This window comes from Xiphophorus maculatus, chromosome 11, assembly GCF_002775205.1.
Source record: "Xiphophorus maculatus strain JP 163 A chromosome 11, X_maculatus-5.0-male, whole genome shotgun sequence".
Classification (NCBI taxonomy): domain Eukaryota; kingdom Metazoa; phylum Chordata; class Actinopteri; order Cyprinodontiformes; family Poeciliidae; genus Xiphophorus; species Xiphophorus maculatus.
In genome coordinates, this window is record NC_036453.1 from 9,535,068 (window position 1) to 9,561,593 (window position 26,526).

At 36.9% G+C, this 26,526-nt stretch overlaps 3 protein-coding genes across 3 annotated transcripts in view; 1 reads left to right on the forward strand and 2 right to left on the reverse strand.

Annotated features, from left to right (window-relative positions):
* Nucleotides 1-9,233, reverse strand: part of grk6 (G protein-coupled receptor kinase 6) — a 54,044-nt gene extending 44,811 nt beyond the window's left edge. The window contains exon 1 of the mRNA XM_023342716.1: nt 9,031-9,233. Within this exon, the coding sequence (XP_023198484.1) occupies nt 9,031-9,082 (52 nt within the window). The 5' untranslated portion in view covers nt 9,083-9,233. The remainder of the gene's footprint in view (nt 1-9,030) is intronic.
* A 2,172-nt stretch (nt 9,234-11,405) lies between these two features.
* Nucleotides 11,406-17,767, forward strand: nop16 (NOP16 nucleolar protein). Its single transcript, XM_005800370.3, has 5 exons — nt 11,406-11,605; nt 12,801-12,909; nt 14,410-14,476; nt 15,196-15,302; nt 16,557-17,767. The coding sequence occupies exons 1-5, from the start codon at nt 11,499-11,501 to the stop codon at nt 16,698-16,700; spliced, it is 534 nt and encodes a 177-aa protein (XP_005800427.1). The 5' UTR covers nt 11,406-11,498; the 3' UTR covers nt 16,701-17,767.
* Nucleotides 17,768-19,974: 2,207 nt separating this feature from the next.
* The window catches only part of arl10 (ADP ribosylation factor like GTPase 10), a 16,163-nt gene continuing 9,611 nt past the window's right edge, over nt 19,975-26,526 (reverse strand). Inside the window, exons 3-4 of the mRNA XM_005800386.3 lie at nt 24,020-24,195; nt 19,975-21,402 (exon numbers count right to left, since the gene is read on the reverse strand). Coding sequence (XP_005800443.1) covers nt 21,229-21,402; nt 24,020-24,195 — 350 coding nt within the window. The 3' untranslated portion in view covers nt 19,975-21,228. The remainder of the gene's footprint in view (nt 21,403-24,019; nt 24,196-26,526) is intronic.

Sequence of the window (26,526 nt, forward strand, 5' to 3'; positions counted from 1 at the left end):
GTAGTTTTTATTTCGTATAGTTTTTACAAATTGTGTTCCTCAAGTCTGAAGAATGGGAACATATGTGGAAAATGTCTCTACCAATGTCCTGTCTGATCTGCTGTGTATGGAGGCTACTAGTTCCAAAAAATCCATTAAAAAAGAAAAAAATAAATGCCCTCTGCCCTAATTTATGTTGCACTGTCTTGTTTTGTGTTTTTCTTTAATAGCTATAACTTCATATGGATGGAAATAGTAGTAAAGTTTTGATTTTACTGCAAAAAAAAAAAGAAACTCATTCAGAACTCAACTAGAAGACAGACCGTTTATGTTTGCACACTCTTCTGCACGTTAGGGAGATTTGACAGGAAACTCAAAGTCATATAGGCGCGGTAGACAATGTGGGAAAAAGTAAACATCATTTTGCTGAATAAACTTTACATTGAGAGAAGAAACTATGCCAGATCTAAAAGGTAATGCTCATTTTTTTTGACATGGTGAGTGTTTGGCACCAACAAACTGTTTAGTTTCCTCCACTGCTCAAGTTGAAGCTCGCTGTGGCGTTTTAAGGTGTAGAAAGTTGACTTTTCACAGTTTGGATAGTTTTTAGTGGGACCGTATCACATTTTTTTAGGGGGTTTTATATATATATTTTTTTTTACATTTACATTTTTCTTATTATTATTTGTCCTTTATTTAAGCAAGTTGTCTCGTTGAGATTCAAGACCTCATTTACAAGAGAGCTGTTTTCATAAAATAAAAATAAATTAACAAAAATAAAATAAAATGTAAAACTTACTAAAATAAAAATTAGAAAAAGAAACAATGTAAGAAAATGTGCTAACTCCTTTTTTGTAGCAGTTTATTTTAAGACCCAATATATTTCTAATCTTAAGTTTCCTACAGCAGACAAAAATGCATAACCTTTTCTTTATTATATGGTTATTTAGGAAATTATATTTAGCTGTACCAATGACCAAACTTGCTTTTTAGATTGAAAGTTGTTGACCACTGGTCTTTGAGGAAAATGTTTGCATACTTTTGAGTCCTATGGTTGATTTTGTAAATAACCATAGGCTTTATCTACATTCTTCTTTCCATTGTTTGTTCAATTATAGTTGCACCCTATAAATGTAAGGTAAAACAGTTTCACCCTGGACTTATCCCATCAGGATACAAACCCAACTGATTCTTATACAAGATCTTTATTACATATTCCCATTTCTAACATGTGACTGTACTTATACTTTATACAAAAATAGACCCCTTTTTTTTAACCAAAACTAAAATACTTGAGGATTGTGCTTAACCATCAAACATCTGCAGCCGTTATCTAATGCTTTTAAGTGTTTTCTTGCCCTGATATTGAAAGCTTTCACAGCCAGAGAGCAGAAATGTGAGTAACCAGAAATCATGAAGCGTGATACGAACCCTGAAGGCGTTGAAGTTTTCAGTTGTGGCTTCATGTGTGTCTTCCTGTGAGCCTTCGCAACAGAGGTTTTCTTTGTGTCTGTGGTCTCAGTTCAACGTGATACATTATCTAAAAAATTGCTGGCAGTAGGACGCTTTTCTTTTTTAAAGTCAATCTCATTTAAGAGGATGTGGTCGGCAGCATGGTAGACAGTAGAAAGTACAACACTGTCAAGACCTCTCCAGTCCATAACTTTTCGAGTTCAACAAATACAAATGTGTTTTTGGTGTCTAATAATAACTTTCCTTTGAAATAGGAAATGGGAACCCCGTAACTTTCTCTGTAAACACTTCCTCCAACTGTTTGTTTGGGCAAAAGCCTCCAGGAAATGAATACTATTTTATGCAGAGATGGCAAAAATGCAATGATTGTACGATTTCACAATGAATAAAGATGGTGAGTGTTCAAAAGCTGTAAACGAGAAGGTGCCTTGTTTGGAAATAGTAGGAAACAGGAGGTATAACTCGCACGCATTTTAGATAACTCAAAACGTTTTGAACGTTTGCGGTCGTTCTGGGTCAAATCAGTTACTCATAGCCCCATTTCGTACCCAAGCATTACCATTTTGTTCCTTCTTACTTCCATTTTGTGCCTAAGTAAATTCATATTGTTATTGGTATATTTTGGAAATAAATAGAATATTTTTCACCTATAGTTTATGCCTTGTACCCTATTATTTTCTCCCGAGATACAACCAAAATAGCTCTTAGTGGCTTCTTCCTGCTAAGTTGTATTTATTTAACCAAATTTTCTTGCAGTAAAATATGAGTAGAAAGTAGAATGTCACATAAATCACAATTTGTCAGGTACAAAATGGTGAAATTGCCACCAAACGTACTAAAATGTTCTGTATGGTATATAAAAACAACTTTTCATGTATCTTTGAGCTGTTGTTCAAGTGTAATATATGCATTCTTATCAAATTGAATAAAAAGGCATGCAAATGATGTGTATAAGACATGAAAAGTCAAAGGTTTTTGGTCCTCCTTGCTTTCCATAGACTCTGTAGGCAGTATGAATTGATGCATAGTCAGTTTGAAACTTCCAGTAGCAGAATGCTACATTTCATATCAGCAAAGTTAGATGAAGAACTGTCATTTCATACCCTTGTTGTTTTGGCAAAGTAGTGAAATGACCAACGTTTGCTACAAAGAGTCTATGTGAGCAACACATTGAAGACATGAAAAGACAAGTTTTGAGTTGACCTGGCTTCCCATAGTCCTCTATTTGGGTACTAATTGATGCCGGTAGGAAACGTCATGAGAAAAATAGCTATTCAACTTACTTGGTTGAATACCAAAAGAGTCAGGCATCTTTGAGTCTGTGGAGATGAAAAACTGCAACTGAACAAACATAATGATCAGAAACCTTTAGAACCATTTTCTTTCACTTGCCTTTCATTGGCATCTGAACAGTCAATATTTACAGTTCTGTAGTGACAAATGATGTTTTTACAAACTTTGAAGCTAATATGTTTGCGCTTACAGCTGTGCAGACTGACCAGATGGCAGGTTAATTCATTAGAAAGAGTTTTATGAACCTGAAAAGTTTACTTTATGACAAAAAATATATATTTTCACTGTTTATCCAAATGGCTTTGCTAATTTTATGTCAGCGGAGTGACATCATCAGTTCAGCAGAAATCAGTCATGTCTGAATTGCTGGTCATTATAAAATAGGGACAGACTTGCATACAGTGGATTCCATGAATTTATGGATTTTTCTGCACAAAGTAAATGCAAATTATTTGCAGAAAATGCGTCTATTTTTGGATTTTTTTTTTTGTAGAGGACATCTAAAATAATCTAAAGAAAACGTTATTAGATTTTAGCAGTTGGAGGATATCTCTTTTGACTTTGGTAAAAGACTACGAGCCATTTCTAGACTCATGCATTTGTTTTGTTTGCAGTTACCCAGAATGTAGTAAACTTCCTGCTTTTGCAGCAGCTTCCGGTCTGCTTGGCATCCACACATGCAGTCAAACTGCACCAGAGTTCACTTCAACCGAATTCAGACCTAGGTTTTTTTATTCGGTCCGTGTCAGACTTTGATTGTGCATTCACACCTCTCCAAATGAACTGGACTTTCTAGGCAAACAAACTGGAGTTTATCCGAAGGGTTTTTCCGGCGCTAGTGGCTCGTATTTTTTTGTGACAGTAAGCAGACAGGAAAGAGGGCGAGGAGGGGGGAGGACATGCGGCAAAGGTCACCGGAACCAGGAGTCAAACCAGCAACGTCCGTGTCAAGGACTAAGGCCTCCAAATGTGGGGCGTGCTAACCCCCTCCTCCCACAGTCCAAAAACATGACTGTCAGGTTAATTGGTCTCTCTAAATTCTCCCTAGGTGTGTGTGTGTGTGCATGGTTGTTTGTCATGTATGTCTCTGTGTTGCCTTGCGACAGACTGGCGACCTGTCCAGGGTGACCCCGCCTCTCGCCCAGAACGTAGCTGGAGATAGACACCAACACCCCTCCCGACCCCATTAGGGACAAAGGGTGAACAGAAAATGGATGGATGGATGGATGGATGGATGGATGGATGGATGGATGGATGGATGGATGGATGGATGGATGGATGGATGGATGGATGGATGGATGGACGGACGGACAAACTGGAGTTTGATTTAAATGAACTAAACAGGGTTGGTGTGAATGCAACCTAAACCTATAGCTGAAAGAACAGTTCAACTGGATCATCAAGAGAGTCAAGGTGAAGAAGGCTTCAGGATGTCCAACAGTATCCAGCAAACTGCAGAATCATCAGTGGTGCATCTGTAAACAACCTGAGACAACGACTTTTGGACAAGAAAAGTGTCAAAAACAGACAACGTCTTCAGGATTCAAAAAATTGAGCTCAAAAAACAGGTGAAAAGTTATTGTCTCTGATGAATCCTCCTTCTGACTATGTCCGGAGAATAGATGGGAGCTACCATGACGACTCAAGTGTGGAGCTGCCTTAGCTTCCTGCCCAAAAACACAGCTATGAATACAGATTATTCAAAGAATCATCAAGAATCATAAAGAATCATCCTCCAGGGACAATTTCTTCCAACAATCCAGGGACGATTTGGTAAAAATTGCTATATTTTTAGCATAATTGAGCACAAGGTGAAGGTCTTAACAAAGTGGCACAAAGATGAGAACCGTGTCTGGGAGAAAGAAAACAAAAGGCACTGGGTAGTTTTCAGGCCAGACAAACTGACTTTCAGCCTCATTAAAAAGGACAGAAGCTCTGTTTTTGCCTCCTGTTTTGCCCTTCATGTTCGCGTGCTTCATCAAACCGCTGAGCCCATTTCCCTTTTTCCATGTCACACAAGAAACATTCCCACATTTGCAATCTGCTGCTGTAAAGAGTAAAAATCTTTGCAACAGTTTTCTTCCTGTCACTGTACTTCCTGTGTGGTTTCTGCATTATACAAGAAGGTCAACGGTGCCTCTTTAGAGACAAAAAAAACAACAAAACAAACAGCTGATTAACTGAGCAGTGTTTAAATTTCATAAATAAGGATGGATGGAGTCATTTTGAAACTGGATTAAGTAACAGTTATTGCCTTTTGCACTCGACGATGGCAGTACAGACCCTAAAAAGAAGCATTTGCATTTTATTTGCATTTAGTGTTTGGTTCCTTGTTGTGAGGTCTATAATATTTAACACCTTATAAAAAGACCATATTTATAAGGTGTTTTTATAAGTCAGTCCATAGTGGTGGAAAGGAGGTAACTTACAGTATAGACCAATCCACTGAAACTTTATTGTGTTTTGGTCCAATTTATTAATCTATTTGGACCGTCAGTCTTTTGTCATACATTTTAGTGAGCACTGACTGTGTTTATGACTGAAATAAGGAATTTGAAACAAAATATATTTATTCAATTTTAATAATTTTTTTTTTTTTTTTCAGAAAAACTAAGTAAAACTTAGATCAATCGTTTTTTCTTGGCCCTTCAGGATGAATTACAAGCAAAACCTGCTCCCATTATCTCTGTGTTTTCTTTCTTGCAGAAAATACTCCAGGGTCAGAGATTCTACTTAGCTTTGTTTCTTTTAAAAACATCTATAGTTATTGCTGGGACTAAATTAATTTTCTTTTGTTGTTGTTGTTTGTCATTGAAAGTAACCTTGGCCCAGTCCTTCTCCTTAGTTTTGTTTATTATAAAAACATTTGTAGATCTTTTGCTGGTACTAAATTAGTATGTTCTTGTTTTGTTTTGGTGATAGAAAGCATCTCTGCACCAGTGCTTCTCTTTAGAAGTTTCAAAAAAACGATAGAGTCTATAAGTGCTAAATTAGTATATTTTCTTTTTTTTTCAAATAGAAAGTACCACTGGCCAGTGTGTATCTTTACTTCTCTTTCTTAAATAGTTATGAAGCTATTGCTGGTACAAATTTTGTACGTACATTCTTTTTGCTTTTGTCATAGAAGGTACCTATAGTTTAGTGCTTCTCTTTATTTGTCTCTTTCTTTTAAAAAACATTGATGGAGATATTACTGTTACTAAATTAGTGAATCTTTGTTTTTTGTCATAGAAAGTACCCCTGGCCCTGCGCTTCTCTTTTTACTGACTCGTTCTTGAAAGAAGTTGTTGATGGAGTAATTTGTGTGTTTCTATGAAAGTATCCATTGCTCAGGGTTTGTGTGCGCTTGCTGCACCTCCTTTCTAAAGGGAGTCATTGATGAAGCCATTAGGGTTTTTCCCTCTTTATTACAGAACATGCTCTGGCCCTGTTCTATTTATCTGTACATCCTAGTTGCTTTTCCTCAGTTTTGTTAATTTATTATCTTCCATAATCTTATATCTTTCTTCAGATGTAAGATGTTCAAAAGGAAAAACAGCTTAAAATTAAACTAAACAATTAGCTTTTGGAGTCACTGTGAAAACATCTAAATCAGAAAACGTTTCAACTCAACACTTGAGTCGGCTGGTGCTGAGCATCCATTACTGGGAAAAATTGAGAGAAAAAGGAAATGCATCAAGAGGAAATTACACGCTAACAGAATTACAGGAAAGTATTTAAAGGTCACAAACAATGTTGTCTTCATAATGTTGGCCACATTATTATTACATTTTCTTAACTCAAGTAGCTAGAAAATAAATCACTCTATGAGGAGACAAAGATAACAGAAGCATCCAAACCACAAAAATACTCCAGAGTTAGAAAGACCAGATTTGAAATTGCTGAGCAGTTGTCGGTCCAGTGAAACTACAACAGGATCAACCTGAACTGCAACTGAATAATGTCTTTGAGGAAAAGGAATCAAACAAAACGTGAACAATGGATCATGCTTCAGTAGATCATGTTCTGAATCCCAGGTTTTTGGCTGATAGATCCATGGAAATCACCCTGTTAGAAGCTGAAATATTATTTGTCTGTAAAACTTGTTCAGGTTCTGACCAAAACAGTGACAATGAAGAACAATGCAGCTGAAGCGCTTATTTCACAGAACAGTCTGATTCTGCTTCAGAGATCAGCTGTTCTGGTATCTGAAGCTGAACTGTTCATGACAACAACAACTTCATTGAGCTTTAAAATCAGAGGGTTCATCCTTTAATAGACTAAAGCATGCTAATATATGGGAGTAGATTCTACAAACTGAACAACTTGCCTTTACATCACAAACTGCACTCACACTCAAGAGGTCTGGTGAAACTCAGGGATGCTTAAAGGAGGTCAGAGGTCACAGGGACCAATATTCTGTCTGTTTAAAGAACTAAACAGACACGAACTGTGTTGCTCATTTTCCTCTAACCAACCTAGAGACTGCATTGCAATAAATTAGGAAATAACTCAAAAGTTGATTTAACTAATATAAATTCTTCAGACACATCATAATGTTTTGAGTGTTTATTTCTATTAATTGTGAAGCATTGCTAATGAAAACCTGAAATTAAGCTTCTCAGAAAACTGAGAAGAATATTACATAAAACCAGTAAAAAATAGATTAGTACGCATTTGTCCAAACATTGACACCCTCACCATAGAAGTTCGGTAACATAATTGCTGAAGAAACCCACTGTTCACAGTGCTGTTTATAAGCATATTGAAAGTTAAGTGGAAGGAAAAATTCAGAGATGTGTATGCGCTTTCAGCAGTCAGTATGACTAGAAAAGCACTATCTATCTTCAGTTTATTTACCATTTAATAGTCGAGGGGCTTTGAATGCCCGTTCTCCTTAGCCCAGACAGGTCATCTCTGATGTGTCCTGTTCAGGGGTTATTTAACACATGTAATGGATTTGTCTGTGTGTGGTAGCTCTCTGAGCATTGACTGTAGCCACAGTCCAAATCTTGTAAAATCTTATTAATTTTTCATGAAAACCTAGCTGGAAGGTAGGTTAATAGTGGAAGGTAAAAACTCTTCTTCTGTAAGTTATCACTGAACTTTTCCTTTTTCCTCAAAACTAAATAATGTCTTTAAGGAAAAGACATTTCTTGTCAAATTCTCTCTAGTCGACAAGCTGCTCAGACACTATGACCAGCTACAGAGTTCACTTATACTTCAGTCCAACCCTGATCTCCAAGAAAAATACAATAAATTGCACCGCTCACAGTGACAGGATGTTGGAGGAGCTCTGTTACATTAGCTTCAATTTCCTCTGGTTCTGGATAATGTGCCCCTGGAAGGATACATGCTTCTTTTTACTTTTGGACAGTTGAAATATTGTGTAAACATGGCAACAGAGAGTTGATTTCACAACTGGGAGAAGCTAATTAACATCTCAAAAGCTCAAATACATGAACTGAGAAGCAGCAAAAGCAGCAAAAGCGGCAAAAGCGGCGCTAGCAGCTGACTGTGTCATTCAGGACATGTTACTATGAAATTTTATCTCTACTGCATGGAAATAGAGCTGTTAGCATGTCATTACAGTCATAACACTGTCATATGGCAACAGTCTTCAATCAGAGGCCTCTACAGATTCGTTGCAAGACTGACAGCTACTGGAAATCCATTCTGCCCACAGTACTACCATCCACAATGACTCTATGAGATACTTGATATAATTTTTTGAGATGAAAATATTTTTTTTTGTTTCTAAGTTAAAGAAATCCACCAGGATCTATCAAATAGGCGAGTTAACTTTTTGAATTGAATCACTGAACTTTTTACATGGTTTTCAAATCCACCTGTAAAAAGGGTCGCCTCGCGTTTAAACCAAATGTGCGCACAAAGCGAAAAGGCGCAGCACCACTCTGCCTCAACATCCTGTTTCGCAAACTACAGAGACTATGCTGCAACGTGAGAAAAAAAAAAGAAAAAGAAAATATGCGCCGCTGCAAATTCACTCCACAGCTGCAGCGTCTTCCGGACTTATCCACAGCATTATTATTGCAACTACTTTGTGTTTAGTACTCGGTTATTGACAGTTTCCTGAAGTACAACCCCCTCAGAGTTTATCTGGCAGTAAAAACAAGTCATATCCTCCTCATATTTAGAGCAGCTTTGACAGCAAGGCGATGAGGAAGTGCACCAACTCCTCCTCTAACCCCCAAGTCTGGGGCATCAACCCGGCTGTAGGACCGGGGCTGTCTCTAAACGACACACGCAGAGAGTTGCAGTCAACCCGGCCAGTAACATCCTTACCTTCCCGTGCTTTGAGCAACACGGTGTTGGCGACAATGTTCTCCAGCTCCATGTCGATGCTGAGCCGGCTTCCAGCAGCAGCAGCAGCAGCAGCAGCAGCTCCTGGTGATCCACCCCCCTCCCAGTAGGTTGTAGTTCCTGTACACCGTCCGCCACCTCCGCCCACCGCCCAGTCAACTAGGAAAACCCGAAACCTGTCTTTGCTTTCCCCCAACCCCCGTGAAGCGCCCCTCCTCTCCTCTTCCTCCTCCCGTTTCTCCTCCTCCTCTCCGCCCTGCTGCTAATGTCATAGAGGAGCAAAAATACAGAGCTCTCACTCTGTTCTCTATTTTTACCGCTTGACTAAAACATAGATGTCACGACAGACCTCTTACTCTGACCAATTTTCCTTTTCTGTCTCAAAATTATTTTCAAACCCAATTTAAAAGTTGTCTAACGCTCCGTTCTAGTTACCTGGGAAATGGGAACTCGGGGTTTCACGTAACGCCCGACGTAAGAGCGTTCTAGTTAAAAAGTCGGAATTTCAACACGGCCACTCTGTTAGGCCAGAGGTGGGTAGAATACACAAAGAAAGAAAGAAAGAAAGAAAGAAAGAAAGAAAGAAAGAAAGAAAGAAAGAAAGAAAGAAAGAAAGAAAGAAAGAAGAAAGAAAGAAGAAAGAAAGAAAGAAAGAAAGAAAGAGAACCCAAAAATTGTACCCAGGTAAGAGTTGCAGTACTTCCACATATTTTTACTCAAGTCAAAGTAAAAAGTAGCTGTCCAAGAAATTGCTCAAGTAAGAGGACAAAGTATTTGTTAAAAAGATTACTCAAGTATTAAGTATTAACTTTGGAGTAGTTACATACTTCCTGGTCAATTTGGCTACCAGGAAGTAGTCTTTTGATTTTTGTTATGAACAATTCGGCCAAAAGGATCTTATTCGGCTTCATTAATGCAATCTAATTATATTTTTGTTCTGAGTTATGGTGTACTGTATAAGAATAAATTTATACAGTTGTATGATTACATTCCAAAATTGGTCATATATCATCCATCCATCCATCCATCCATTTTCTGGTCACCCTTTGTTCCTAATGGGGTCGGGAGGGTTGCTGGTGCCTATCTCCAGCTACGTTCCGGGCGGGAGGCGGGGTACACCCTGGACAGGTCGCCAGTCTGTCGCAGGGGTCATATATCAAAATATTCAATATTTTTCTGTAAAGGAATAATCAGTTTCCAAACTGTTCCCACTGCTCGGTTCTCTTATTATTCTATAACAAAATTAAAAAACTTTCACCATCATGAATTTCATTGACACAAGTTTGAATAATCAGGTATAATAAATCATCAAATGACTTTGTTTGTGAAGCTGAATCTGTTTGAGGTTCATCGCTCATTCTGCAGGAAGTGTATTTTCCTGCCCCGGTCAATAAAGTCAGGACCACAGTGCATTAAAGGTGCATTAGGAATGCCATTCATTGTTTTGTCATTCATTTTGATAATAGAAGAGATTGGGCAGAGAGTTGAAAGTTATTGGCTCGTTAAAGGGGGTTGAAGTAAGCAGAAAATACAAAAAATAATTTAATATCTCAGAAAATCTGTAGGGCTGGGTTTAGACCATGCTGAATTAGTTGTTTAAAAAATATGTTTTAAGACGAGCTGCAGTTTCTAAAACAAGCTTTAACTCAGTCTAACATCTAGAGGATAATATTAGCAGCTAATGTCACTTAGCATAAAATAACTCTAATGAGCAGCTTATTTTTCATATATCCCTTAGGATTAAAGCTTTTCCAGGAAAGTGCATCATGAGTGACGATTTGTGACAGGATCTTGTCACAAATCGATATTTGTGCGATGTGTAACTTGGATAAAGTGGACACAAGGGATGTATCATTGTCCAACTTTTCAGACAATAAAAGCATATAATGGGAAATTAGCATGAAAAATGTCAACAAAACATCAGCAATGTGCTGTTTTTGTCACGAAAATCAGACATGAAAATCAAATTTCAATTACTAATTTGGTTTTGGAAAATATGGTTTTCGCCGTTACTATTGTACAATTACATTAAAATTAATCACTAGTCACTTGAGTAAAAATACTTTCCAGGAACAATCAAAGTTTTATTTTGATTTCCGAGTTATTGTACATATGAACCAAGATTAACTACAGCTGTACCAAATGTCAGCTTTGTTTTGTAATAATAACGTTTTAAGTTTTAAAATGTATTGCTTTACTTTTTGAGGTAGTTTTTATAGTAGAAATATTTATTAATGTTCATTTTATACGTTTTGTTTTATATTTTACTTTTTTATGTTACATTTTCTTATTTAAAAAGTGTAGGAAAAATGTAAGAAGGCGTGGCTTCTAGTCACATGACCGGGGAGACGCACGCACGTGCTTCCTGTTTCCAGCTGCACGTTCTGTGTGTAGCTCGCTAGTCCAGTGCTGCTCCGTCTCAATTCTGAAGCAATTTTCACATTTTAAAAATGCCGAAAACCAAACAGTCGAAGAGAAGAAAGCGGTTCGACTACAACACGGACCGGAAGAAGCTGAAGAAGAAGTTTTTGAAGAAGGCCAACCCGAGGATTGAACAGTGAGTTCCGAACCATTCGGCTATTAGCTAGCAGCAGGGTTCGTAACAGGATGTTAAAATGTGTTTTTACTGTTTTACTCTCGACACTCGTGGTCTAATCGCTTGACCGGGACCTTTAGAAACTTGTGAAATTTGAGATTAGCCCTCCTAGATTTCGCTGTAGGGTAAAATATCCGGTTATTTGACCGTTTTTACGGACTATATCGGACCTACTCTGGTTTTAAACCTGGAACCTAGAGGTCAAATCTGGACCGATGTTTCCTAGGATTCATACTCTCTGTGAAACTTTCATAACGAATGTGTTTTAATAAATTTACATAAAATCGAAATAGCTTATTCCATTTATTCAGGTGACATTAGTATATTTTATAGACGGAATAAAAACACGTACCGACACTTGTACAGATTTTATCTGTTAATTTTGATGATCACTGTCTTAAAGTGATAATTTTTCAGTTAATTGGAAAATTAGAATAGATGTCTGTTAACATAGGGTTAGTTCTGTATCTGAGTATGTTATTAGAAAAGTGTGATAGAAACAATAGTGATCATTTCAGCCTTGAGATTATTCAAATTTTATTCTTGTATTATTCTGGTAATATTACGACCTTATTATCATGTTAAGATTTTATTTATGTATTATTTTGACCTTAAACTCATAATGTTGTGACTGTCATATGACTTTATTCTATTAATATTATGGTTTTATTCTCATGTTACAACTGTATTGTATTATGTTGTATTACGTGCAATATATTTGTTGTAATATTTTGACTTCTCATATTATGACTTTACTCTCTTAATGGGTTTTTGTCATACAACATTATTCTCATAATATAACTTTCTTCTTGTATTATTTCATCTTTATTCTGGTAATATTTTCATATTATTTTGACTTAATCCAGTTTTTTCTTGTAATATTATCTCTATTTTCTTATTTTTTCTTAGCCTGTCCCTGATTCTCTGTCATAAATAACTCTTTCATTTATAGAACAGAAGTCGATCTGACCCGGTTTTTGTGCCAAGCTAATTTAATTCAAAAGAGCAGAAATCTTGTAAAATATTTTATTGTCACATGATTTATGTGCTGCTTTTTGTTGCCTTTTGTTTGTTTTGTAAATAAATTTGGGTATGTGTGGGAAGGATTTTGTCGTTCCTGGATCTGTGTGTCTTCAATATTTCCTCTCTCTTTCAGTGCTCAGATCAGGAATGCCTGGGACAACAACAAATCAATGGCCAGGAACCTGCAGGAGATGGGTCTGTCGTTTGATCCCAACCGGACTGTGCCCATAAAGAAACAGACAGTAAGGAGAACAGCTGGGCTTAAATGAGACACAAAGGTTTTGTTTTCAAGAGCGTAAACAGAAACTTCAGTGATTAAAAGCTAAATACAATGTTTTCTGGTTCCTAAGTGAAGAGCCTCCAGTTAATACCAGATGCTGCAGTTCAGATTTAGGCCAGGAGGGGGCGGCAGAGTGTCGGTTATAAAGCTCAAATCAAACGTTTGTAAAATTCAGCTCGATTTAAAGCAGAACTCACAATCTGTCACAGGAATCAGGTAAAATAAGTTACACCATTTAATTTGATAAGAAAATAAATATCCAACCACTCAATATGAAATTTGTTGATTTTTAGCATCAATGATTTATTCAATAAACCACAACACTAAGAAATAATAATAGTTATTCTCATAAATAGATCAGTAACCAAAAATCCCTCAAAAATAATTATAGGTTGGATTTTTTTGTTTATGTCAGCAAAAAATAAAAAGCCTAAATAATTAAATGTCCAAAAATTCCCGTTCTTTTTTTAATGAGAATAATGTCTGCAAACGAGTTCCATATCCTCAAAAACAAAACAAAGTCTTGGAAGTAGTTCTCCGTTTTAATCCAAAGTCCCAATCCAAAATAAAAAATCCAAAACGTCAACCCCCTCCCCCCCAAAATATAAGAAAAAAGAGTGGCACCACCAAAAATCCCCAAAAAGAACAGTAAAGTCCAGATCGCACCGGGAGCGTCTGTCTTCCCCCTCGGTGGCGTCCTCTCGCACCAGGCGGCGTTTCCTGGGTGGAAGCTCCGATCCAGTTTCTAAAACACACAATCTGCGGCGCTGGGGCAAACTTTGATTGCCGTTTTATGTCTTTTCTTTGATTTTTTTACTAGTTTTAAACATTCAATCAAGTCCAGTCTCCCGCTGCACAGATCGGACAGTGTGCGTCTCCCTCTCCAGTTGCTCCAACACACATGGTCCTTTTTATTTATTTACTCATTTCAACCACACCTAAAACCAGCATGATGCTGCCCAAAATCAGTTTTAAACAGTGGAAATACGTAATAATTTTAACAATGAAGTAACAGCATCTGTTCTATTAAACAGTTTGATACATTTACTCTTTAATGTATTAATTCAGAAAAAAACAAACATAATGGTTATGTTACACGTTGAACTTCTGAGATCTTAAACTGCCCATATTTGCTTTGCTTCCTAAGAGGAATATTTTCAAGCTGAAATTTTTGAACTGTCTTTTTTTTTTTTTACCCTTCTGAAGATAAGTTCAGACTTTTTAAAAATGCTTTTTCATTTCTCTGAGTTCAAATAGATCACCAATTCTCTCTGCTGCTGCTTGGTAATCTGAGCTGTGGCTTGTTAGGGCGATTTTCTTTTTTTTAAATAGATTTTTTACTGACAGTTTTTATATTCTTTATGTTTGTGTCTTTATGGAGCACTTTATGATTTTAAAGCTTGTGATAGGTGTTTTACAAATACATTTTACTTACTTCCTGTGTTTGTGTTTGTTCCTGCAGCTCCTCAGAGGAGACACCGATGACAGAGGACCTGCCCCCATCGTCACCAAACCTTACATTCTCACCAGTGAGTTTCTGAATCTTCATCATGGACTTTTCTAGGGCTGGAAAAATTAAACGTGATGAATCAATTATTGAAATAATCATCAACTAATTCAGTAATCGATTGTTAACTGGAATATACAGACTTTTTAAAAAAGCAGTTTGCTGAAAAAAACGTTCAGAGAAGTAATTAAGCCAAAACTTTACATAATATATTTAATATAAAAACACCCTTGTCTGTAAAAAAATTTTTCCCCAGAAGTTTTCCTCAAGTGGAATTGTCTTAGCTTTACTGAGTCCAAATTCACTACAAGAAAGCTATATTGTTGCATCTTAGGCAATAAAATGTTTATTTTCTTGTTTGAAGAATGAACTTTATTGTTTATTTGCATCTTTTAATGTATTTAAAGGAAAAAAATGTCAAATGTGCCAAGTTTTTTTTTTATCCAATTAATTGTCAGACTAATCGTTTAATAAAATAATCATTAGCCGCAGTCCTACTTTTGTGAATTAACTCAAGAATTGTAATGGAAAATTACAATTAAATTAACCATTACAGTCATTAACTAAACACTGGAAACTAGAAGTAGACAGATAAAGCTGTGTGAGGTTTAAATAACTGTTCTGAGGCTGCTTTACATTAAATTTGACCATAAATTAATATTTCTGCTCCGAAGGTTCAAATGACTGAAATGTTTAGTAAATCTTTAAAGATTGATGTTTGGTTTGCTTGGTCACCATCAGAGCTGCAGGAGGAGGCCAGCCTTCAGGAGAAGGACTCCAAGACGTTGTCGTCTGACCTGATCGAGTACGTCCAGCACATGATCCGAGAACATAAGGACAACTACAAGGTGACGGTTCAAACAGAAACGGTGGCTGGAAATGATAAATTCAGCTCTTATTCTGAGCTTCTAAACTTTGGAAGTGTGACAGTATGTTTTACAACCAGACTTTATTTCCTGTTGCTTCTACCTAAACCACTTGTTTCCAAGTTTTCTGCTACTTGGGCCAAAATGGTCAAGCTGAGAAAACCAAAGGGCCACAATTTGACTTCATAGTTAAAACTATGAAAAATATTTCGTAAGACATTTGTTGTTTGTATCTCTTCAGTAATATAGTAAATAGACAATATTTTTAATAAAGCAGTCAAATTTTTCTAGAAAAGGATTTTGTAAGCCGTTGTTGATTGTCTTGCATGCTTGCTGTATTGGAAGACAGGTTTATATTTTCCAAGATGTTTTTGTCCTCATTTTTCTTTTCTTTTTATCTTTTTTTTTATCAAAGTGTATTCAATGAAAGCAGAGACATAGTCAATACTTACTATATGTTTACGATTATTTTTGTTTGTAAAAATCTCTTCCTATCCTTGCGTACTGAGGGGCCAAACAAAATCCTGCAGAGGTCTGAAAATGGCCCCCGGTCCACAATTTTGACATCCAGTGGTCCAAAGGCTTGTCTTCACTCAATCCTTTTCAGTTCTTTTCCGTAAATGTGACACATAAACAACATCCACAAACAGCGATAAACGACAGTCATATTTTGTCGGTTCATATTTGTGCGATTAAGAATTTTAATTGAGTTCAACCTTTCATAAACTTTAGGCTTTTATCTATTGTGTGGAGCCATTGCCTTGTGGGACTAAAGATGTTTCATAACCGATGGTCATGCAGCTTTCAAATGGATTTTCATCAGTGGTTCTTCCTCTGCCTTCTCTGGAAGCATCAGCATTTCTTTGTATTGAAGTCATTTCACAGAAAGACTTTCATCCTTGACTCTGAACCCTGGTGAGTTGTGGCTGATTGCGCCTTGCAACAAAAAGTGTCCCTGAAAAACACACTTTTATATTTGAGGCTTTAAACGGTGCCACAAGATGTAGAGTTCATTTCTATGACGAGAACTGAAATCAGAGCTGAGTTAAAGAATAACATTCGGATTTATCTGACCTTCTAGGTTGTTTGTTTGTCTTCAGAATGAGACTAAACTGGTTTTCTTTTACATCTGTTCAATCAAATTGTCATTTCAAACCTCTGTTTTGCGTTTGTCCAGGTTGTTTCTGAGTGTGAAAACTTCCTTCTTCATCGTCCCTCTTTGTGTTGCTCCTGCAGGCGATGGCTCGAGATGAGAAGAACTACTACCAGGACACACCCAAACAGATCAAGAGAAAAATCAACGAGTACAAGCGCTGCCACCCGCAGCTCTACCAAGCCTTTGTCAGCTCGCTCGCTGCTCCGGAGCCCATGGATCAGTAGAGCCATCAGGTCTGGGACTGAACACCAGAGCCACACAGCCTGCTGTTTGTTGGAAAAACTGATGAACAAGCAGAGACTCTGTGTTTATGCTTTCTCTGTTTGTAGTTTTTCTATTTTGTTCTTGCTTCTTAAAAACTGCTTTTTAATTTATCATAAACGGCTCAAAACCCATTGGCTCGTCAACATGAGTATCTACATTTTCAGTTGTGGTTTGGTCATTACAATATTTTCAGGAAACCAAACCTTGAAGGAACCAACAATGAACCAAAAACAACTAAGAGCGGAAAAACATCTTTACTGCCACTTGAGATCAACTTAGATTGTTTCCAGATGTGTTAGTCTGGTAGAGTCGGTTCAATTGGGGACCAAAATGACAACGTGTTACATTTTCATCTGATACCTCCTCACCTGTGGTGGCGCTGCACCAAGAACCACAGATGGAAACCACTTGGCGTTCACATATGTATTCGAACCACACCAGAGTTCACTGCAACGGAACCGACACCGAGGTTTTTATGCGTACTAGAGTTACCTTTTTTGGGTACGCATCACTGTTCGATTATGTATTCACATCTTCCCAAGAGAACCGGATTTTCTAGGCACACCAACCAGAATTCAATTAAATCAAAACAGGGCTGGTGTGAATGCAGCCTAAAACTCACAACTATAGGTTGATGAAATAGATAGATAGATACTCTGGATCTCTGTTTGCTCACTGCCAAACTCCCCGCCACCAGCGAAGGACCTCATACCGTCATTGGTTTTGGCTTCATAAAGCCTTCACACAAACGGGAAGAAAAGTTGTTTATTGATGTTTATTGACTCGGGTCCAGATGTTGGACCTGAGTCCTGGGTGACAACCCAAAACATATCACCAAGGCAACAAAGACAGAAGTTGATGGAGTGACCATTTCCTCAGTCAAGACTTAAGCTTTAAAAGAAACCTGGAGGATTACCAACATTTCTATAGGTGAAAGAGTTTAAACTTCCTCCAGAGATCTAAGTCATGTTTTGATTTATTGGTCAATTTCATTAATGTTGTGAATAAATGTTTTACTTTTATCTAACATGTCTTTAAGATTTTTTTTTTCTGTTCAGATCAGTTTGAGAGTAAATATTTAATCTCCCTGCTCTCTACATGACTGAAGGCTGTTAGTCTGCCGTTGATGAACCCGTGTCTTCATCATCCTATTATTAATAGGATGGCACTATGGCTGAAAATATTTAAACATAATCAGTTATTGAAATAATAGATTAATCATTAACTGGAATATATAGACTTAAAAAAAAGCCCTTTGCCAAATGAACGGTATATTCTGAGCTGCAATAAAGCCAAAACTGTACAAAAAAATACATTTTGTGTTTTTATCTGTAAATATGATCTACCCAGAATTCCTCAAGTGGAATAATTTAGCTTCACCTTGTTCAAGTTCTGTAAAAATCTTTAAAGCACTTTCTGCTATCCTATTATTAAAGACCAGCCCAAAACTGTACTATTGTTAAATCTAACAGAAATGGCTGAGAGTTTAACATGTTGATGTTTAAAAGTATTTTTTAGCTGCAGATTCATCCTTTGCTACAAATGAAGCGTTCACTAAAGGAATGCTACACTATTGCATTTTAGGAAATGAAAATATCATTTGAAAAAGCAATTTGTTTGCATTTTTATGTATTTGTAATGTTTTAAAAATTCCTTAAGCGGTTAAATGACAAATATGCAAAGTGAAAATTTTGTATCTTATCCGTTATCCGAATGATTGATTCCTAAGATAATCGTTAGTTGGAGCCCTAAGTTACGCAGATTTTCAGGAACTAAGATTTTAAACTTGTTTGTTCAAAAGTTTGAAATAGAATTTTTAAAGCTTTGAATCTTTAAGATGTTAAATACTCCCGTGATGGACAGTCAGAGACATAATTCACATAGAGGTGCAAATATCAAGAAATTTCCAGTTCTGATCCTGCGGGAAAATATTTTGTGATTATCTTACGAACTCTAGAGCCCCCTGACTGGCTGTGATATCACGAATCATCCACAGAAATCCCTCTGATATAACAGCTGTACAAGCTGGAGGGTTTTGTTTGTTTCTGAGCTCTCGTCCCGACTGCGTCACGTTTTTCCCTCTCACCAGTAAAAACACTGACATTTGTCTAAGAGAGCACTTCCTGCTCGACCGGTTGGTGAACTTTGCCCCAGGCCAGGTATGTTGGCCTATAGGTTTATCGACTCGTGTTTGCATTGATCTGGTCTGTCAGCAAACGGAAGAAAAGTTGTTTTCCAGCTGCTTCACAAGATAACGTGCCACTTGCTGGGGCTTGTAGATCATTATGCAACCAAACCTTCTGAGTTGTTCTCTGGTCTCTCTTGCTCAGATGTTTACTTGGCTGGATAATTTAATGTTGTACTGACGGGAAACAGACATATTTTCTCATAGATGTTGCCATTCCTACTTTAAGAGTAGAGACCCCTCAAGTTTAAATAATTACCCCCTTAATTCAGACTCTCTGTTGGCTGAGGTAGGTGAATTTTGTTTGTAATCATTTAATTGAAATACATTTTACCAATTTATACCACGTCAACTCTTTAATTAGGCTTTGTTATTGTCCAGTAACTTGATTTGGCTCAATTATTCCTCAGACACCAAGTAAAAATCAATGAGTACCAGGCAACAAATATTTGACCATAATTTTAAAGAGGTAAAGCCATTCAGCAGTCATAAATGAATAAAAATAGAGTAAACAGTAGTTTTGTTTATGCTGTTAGCTAAGTGTTACATAAGCAATGCTAGTGGGTTGGATGTCTACACCACTGATAAAACTCATTAACATTTAAAATCAATAATTTAAGCTAAATAAACAATGTTCCACATGGACCTAATCTCAATCCTGTTTTTTTCTGCTTTTATAAATATTTTACAGCAACAAAACTGAAGGGAAATAGATGATTTGTATTATGTATCCAGTTTCCTTTATAGAAATTTAAATTCTCTTATTAGAGAAAAGGAAAATTCAAAAGTTTAAAATTTGTACATGGATTGATTTTCTTGTCACTTAGATATCTTTGATTGCTTCCTGTGTTCTACTCTGATCATGTGGGAAGTAATGGAATCATTGTTAAATTACCCGACGTGTTCCTCATCAGCTTTCAAGGACAATTTAATAGCAACTCATTTCATCTAATCCTGCATTGGTCCTTTTTTGAGACTTGTTTTTGACAGTTTCCTAAGGAATTAAAATGATTTTCAGTCATTCAAACTATTTTATTTACACAGCAGCAGTTAACAGAAAAGATAAGATTCACATAAGTTTATTTAAGTTCAATTTTAAACTAGAATACAATCAAATTTCTTTAGACTAAAACATGTAATCAGCACAACATATAGAGAAAGAATACAAAAAAAAAGCACAAATAAATATAAAATCCTTTTTTAGCTACAAATTACATTTTAGATGTCAGATTAAAGTTACAGCAACGCTTTACCTAATATATCAATTCAACCTCATTTGTGTGAAAGAGAAGGTCTCTATGTTGCAGAAAAGACTGGAAATTGTACAATTTATTACTGATTGTCTTCATTAAAAAACATTTTTTATATTCATTATTTTATGCATAGAACAAAAAAGTCTAATTTACTTTCCAGCGAACACTAAATTGTAAACTTGTACAAACATAAGTGGTGTCAAAACTCCAGTAAAATGATAAAGCAATAATTTTGAGTTTAAAACAGTGTTTAAAGTTGATTGTTATTCCTATAGTGTGTAATAATATTCCATAATAAATCAAAGTGGGTATCTGGTTCATTTTCAAAAGCTCTCAGGTAAAAGGTAAAAATATGCTAAAATGAATATTCAGGAACTTTTTATCAAACACCTCTTGACCTTCTACTAAATTTGCGATTTAGCTCTCTTCGTAATATCTTTGCATATTTACCAGGCTAACAAATGCTGGGAAATTACAAAGTTAAGAATATTATGTAATACAAACACTTAAAGTCACTGGAAATACATTTAGTTTCCCCTTAAATACAATCGCCAACAGCAAACTGTCTTTATATAGCTACAGCAAGGCTGTTGTATAAAGTGTTATAGGCCTCCATTTTTAATCTCTATCAATAAAATATCAACACAGGAGTCAGTAATTATCCCCTTAGGAAATCATTTCATAGAGCTTGTGTCATTCATTAATCTACAGGAGAATGAACACTTTAATGTGTGCATAAAAACATCTACAAGAAACCAACAAAAAATATGTGGCAGCTCCAGATAAAATGTTACAATGTCTTGGTTAAAAATGACTTAGCTTTAGTAGACCTGGTACAGTTTGACCTGAATTCATCAAAACTTCATCTCCTATTTCACATTTTGTGTTCCTCCTCTTCTTCTCCTGTTTGTATGAAAGCTCCATGGTGGCGGAGGATTTTCCGTCTATCACCTCCTCGTCCGGCGCAGACCTCTCACCAAACAGGAAAAGGGGTGAACCATGTTCTTACAGGCTCTATTTCTGGCTCAGTTAGCCCATGTCCATGTGAAATCAGACGAGCTGTAGGATGAGGTCCTGGACGGTGTCCAGACCTTGGCAGGCCTTCCTCTTGGCTTCCTCGGCGTCCAGCTGGGCAGCGAGGAGGAACAGCTTCCTGTCATCAGTCACGACGTCCAGAGACAAGGCTTCGTGGAGTTCTGCCACACTCAAGGCGTTCAGTTTATCCTGTGGCAATGGAACATGAAGAGTGCATTTTTAAAACAAGGTGTCCAAGCATCCCTAAAAAGTCGTAAATTTATGTATTTAAAATTAAGGCTTTAAAATGTCTTAAAATTATTTTTTTTAAAAAGGTAAGTTGACCTTAAATACAGTAATCACAGGTCTTACATTTTTTGGTGGCCTGACTATTTCCTTGTATTTTCTGAATAGTCTTTTTTTTCTCACGGGACTTTTCTGTCAGGCAAATGTTTGATTTTTTTTCATTTTGATTTTTGGTTCATTGTGTTCTGTAACGCAGCCAGTTGAGGCTACGTTTAATAGCTGCTAAAATACCTAGCTAGCTAGCAGGGCTATGTTACCGTGAACCATTGGTTACTAAAATATTTGATAATTTTCAACTTGCATCTTAAAATGAGTTTTAAAATGAGACAGTCCAAGACTAACATTTGCTTTACAAATATTGACTTTTTGTTGCTTTGCTAACATTTAGCTTAACACATTATGACTATCAAGTAAATTTAGCCAATTTTGAGTTATATTAGCATTAGCATCAACATTATCATATCAGTCTGTCTTTCATCAACATAAACTCTCTATATGATTATAAAAAGAAGTTTCATAGTTAGCCATTCTTGAAACACTGGCAATTTGCCCAAAAATTCATGCTAACTATATATTCATATGATGCTGCTGTTGCTATTTCTCTAGCATGCAGCTAACTTAGGTGAGCAACTTCAATGTTTTTTTAAAAATATTACTTTAATATTAATGAACTGATTTTGAATCTTCTAGCGTTGAAACTATGTATTTGAACACAATTTGAGACTTTAGTTTTACCAACTAGCTTGAAAAACAAGGACATTAGCCTACCGTTTAAAGCATTTTTAACTTATATATAATGTAATTGGATTGAAGAATTTGAAAATTCAATAAAATATGTTTTGGGTGAATTTTAATCAATCTCTAGGTCATTTTCATGGTGGTGGAAATACCTAAATGATATTACCTAAATACCTAAAATGATTTAAATCCTCAACTTAATCAAATGGTGGATAACCTTAAACAAAGGGAAGAACACAAATCCTAACCATTGTGTCAGTATATAACTCCATGTTAAATTTATTAATGGTGGCTGCTGTTTTTGTTCAAGCTCATCTCCATGAAAGCAGTGATTGCATTACAACCCTCCTACAGAGACCATTAAAGCTGTAGTTTCTGCCTTAGTTCTAATAACCGCATCCTACTCAACACACAAGTTCTTATTGTAATTTGACTGAATGTGATAAAAGGCAGGGAGGAACATTCTGGATGAAGCGACGACCTGCAGAACAGTCTTTTGAATGCTTTATTTAGCTGTTTAACAGTTCATTGTGTATTTTAAGGTGCAATTCCCAACCTTACCATAATGCTCTTACTAAAAAAACAATCTTATACAGATTTCATAAGTCTTGAGGAAATATTCTGTTTGATTTGATTCACCTCATTAATTTTCCAGATGAAAGCAGAGAAGGAACAGTGTGTTAAACTCACCTGTAGAGTTTTAGAAATGTTAAACACCACATTCTGCCTGAGCTTCAGCTACTGTGCATCATTACAGATCATTGTGCAGTTTGAGTCGAATTCATTTTAAGCTCATTATGCTGTCAGTCCACAGCAGCGAGAGGATGAAAGCTACGCTGCTCCGATGTTAGATGTGATAAATATTCCTTCCTGTCTCCAGGAGTCATGCATAATTCCAGAAGTGGAGCACGGAGTGAAGAAATATGAGCGGAGGAGGAAGTGTAGGCATGTTTATTTCAGGAGTTGAATTATTTCTGCAGGACACCTAAAGAGGAAATTACTTTCACCTGCTTTATTAGTTTTATATACATTTTTTTAGATTCTTGTGTTATTAATTGCTGTCCTTTTATTGGTAAGAAAAAATGACTAAATTTACTCTGTCTAGTCCTGATTTCTTCACTTTTTTTTGTTTAAACATGACCATATGCCAAAGAGAAGCCCAACAAATTCATTTTGGGTCGTTTTCAGTGTTTCAGTGTGGATTGAAACATTTCTGGAAATGGTCAAGTGTGAACGCAGATGTCTCTAAAACTGACAACCTATTTTAGAAAGAATGTTCCCACATAGACAAGGCCCAAGGCCCTGTACATACAGAGACGAGCACAGTATATTTTTGTAAACGAATAAGAAAAAACTGAGCATCAACACGACAGGATGCAGCGCCACAGAAAATGTTGTAGTATGTATGCCATTATGTATGCCAGGCCTTTCGGTGGCGCTGTAACACTGCTAGAGAACAACACAAAAACCACAGAACAAATGGTTTGTTTGTGAGTGAGGTCCATATAGGATTAAGAGGATACATGGAGCTATGACGTCATCGATTAAAAAAGAAAAGACGGGCCGTCACACAAAGCATGAGACCAGTGTTATGAAATTTATCCACTATGGAACCTGGTTTCAAAAATGATCGTTTCTGGTCTCCCAAGATAACAAATCCATGTGAATGCACAAAAGAATTTTTGCAGATATACCTAAAACCGTCTCCATGTGGACTGGGCCTAAGTGTTCACCACCAACACTGTTATTCCACTTGAAAACAACAGTCTGTCTTGTAGTTTACCTGCTTGTTTCCCAAGACAACAACAGGCAGCTGTGGCTCCACCCTCAGGAGGCGGTGCAGTTCAGCCTTAGCCAATGGGAGGCGGCTCCTGTCCGACGAGTCCACCACATAGACTAGAATGTGGGTCCGTCTCAGGTAGTCCCCCCAGTACTGCCGCAGGTCCTCTCCACCACCAACTGCAGATAAGAAACCTTTTCAACGTTATGCTGATGACTCTCAGTTCTACAAGTCTGATGAATCCAGTCAGTTTATCAGACTCCAAGCACATCTTTGTCTCATAAAACCATGAAAAATAAAGAAAAGGAAGGTTTCAGTGGCATAGTCAAAGTATGGACTCAAATGTGATTGATGAATGCCATTGATTCTCAAAAATCTGGCAAACAACCTGGGCCAGAATACCTGTACAATAATTAAAATGCTAATGTCAATAGCTGTTGCTGTTAAAGGTGGTTCAACCATTAGTTTTAGGGGATAATTACTTTTCACTTAGATTGTAATATCTTTTTTTGTCTCTAATAAATTAAACCATGATTTCAAATCTACTTCTTCTATTTACTCTGTTTATCTTTGTCAAAAATGAATTAGTTTGATAATCTGAAACATTTAACTGAGCTTTAAAAGCTCCATTGAGAGAAAAGGATATTTCTGCTGCATGTTTCATCCCGTTCCTCCAGGGCTTTTCCTCTGCCGTTTCTGTCAACATCCTTTACCGCTTCGGGTCCCACTTTAATAAATAAACGGACAGTTTGACAAGCAGAATTTGATAAGCTCCTATAAACAAATTGGCCACAGATTTATTCCATTTTCGTTGCAAGAAGAATGAGATCCGATTTCCAATAAAAGAGGAAACGAGCTGAGGCCCATCCTCATGGGAAATTGGTTTGTAGAAGAAGACTTGGAGGGAAATCTAACAGCTGAGTTCCTCTGTCTTTATGTAATATGTTGTTTTCCTATAAAAGAATGGCCTTAAGACTTCAGTGTTCCACATTTTTTTTCTTCTCCTTTCAAGAAGAAAGGGTTTAATTGGGTACACCTGTCATTTATTCCTGTGCAGCTTTGTTGAATCTGTTTACAGAAACAGAGCGCAGTCGTTCGTCATTTTCTAAATATTACATCCATAAAGTCTTAAATTCATTTAAAAACACACCCCTGCTCCTCTATTAACCCTTTTACAAAGTTTTTACCAGCATTTCACTGATAATAATGATCTCAGCAGATGCTGAGTTTCACCAGGTGTTTGCTAATTGCTGCTAGCTAGTCTGAAGGGGCTGAGAGTCGCAGGGGAGGGGAATTCAGTGATGCAGAATCTTGGAAGCTTAGAAATTGTAGCTCTGATGAGGAACTGCACCTTGAAGGCAGAGCTAAGTCCACTCAAGCATTTTACACAGCTGAATAGTTGCCATGGAGATTAAAGTATTTCTCAGACATGCATAAAATAATTAAAGCAACACTCCAGGTATGGTTTTGGTGAAGGAATAACTTCATAGCATGATGTAAATCAAGTCAATTTTACATAATACTTCTTTTATGTTTAAAACAAGAATCTTTGTTTTTGCACATAATGTTTGAGTTTTTTAAAAAGAAATGATGGGGAAACACTAACATCTTGTAAAACCAATGTTTTGTTGAGCCACAGACGTCTGTTATACTTAAAACAGAGTAACAGTAAATGTTGACAACTAGCTATTGCTTTATTACATTTTTTTGTTGCATTCACACCATATTAGCATTCCTTTTTTGGTTAATATGGTTAAAATAGAATTTAAAAGAAAAAAAAAGGAAAAAGTTGAATTAGGAAAATAATAAAACGGATGTCATAGGGCGATACAAAAGTCATATTCATTAGAAAAATAAAGAAAAGAACAATCTTTTGGGCCCCCAAACAACCTTAGTCCTGGACTCCTGTAACCGTAAGCTCTTTCTAAAGTTTGGCCCTGTTAGCTTTGGTATGAACTGACTCCAGCAGGTCAAACTGCCGCCGCATGCTGCAGCACTCCGCACGCATCCCAACGTCACAGATTCAGATTCAAGCAAAGCAAAGTTTCACATCAACTGGAAGCTCTGTTGTCTGCAGGTCCTCGGCGGTCAAACCGATCTCTCTTCACACGCTGCCAGCCATGACTTTTGGTCCCCACCGGCGAGTATCAATTAGAGGAGGTTGCTAGGAGACTGGGGCAGTGATGTACCTCAGGCTGATGTGATCTGGCAGCCGTAAATACCTGCTAACCAGAGGCGATGTGGAGTCTGAACGCGCCGCTCAGCTGGGTGCACTCATTAGGATGCACACCCACACGTGCAACATGCAGCATATGACTGTAAAGGAGGTGGGAGTGTTTGTGATGATGAAGGTCTCTGCAGCAGCTTGGCAAGCCTTGTAATCACCCAGGGAGGTGGTTAGCGTCCGCCTCGGCTGCAGAAGTTCAGCTTGTTACTGCTGGTTGTTTGTTATGTGGGCTTTGGCAGCCTGTGCTTCACTGCAGAACAAGCGGTAGGTGGAAAATGCACGG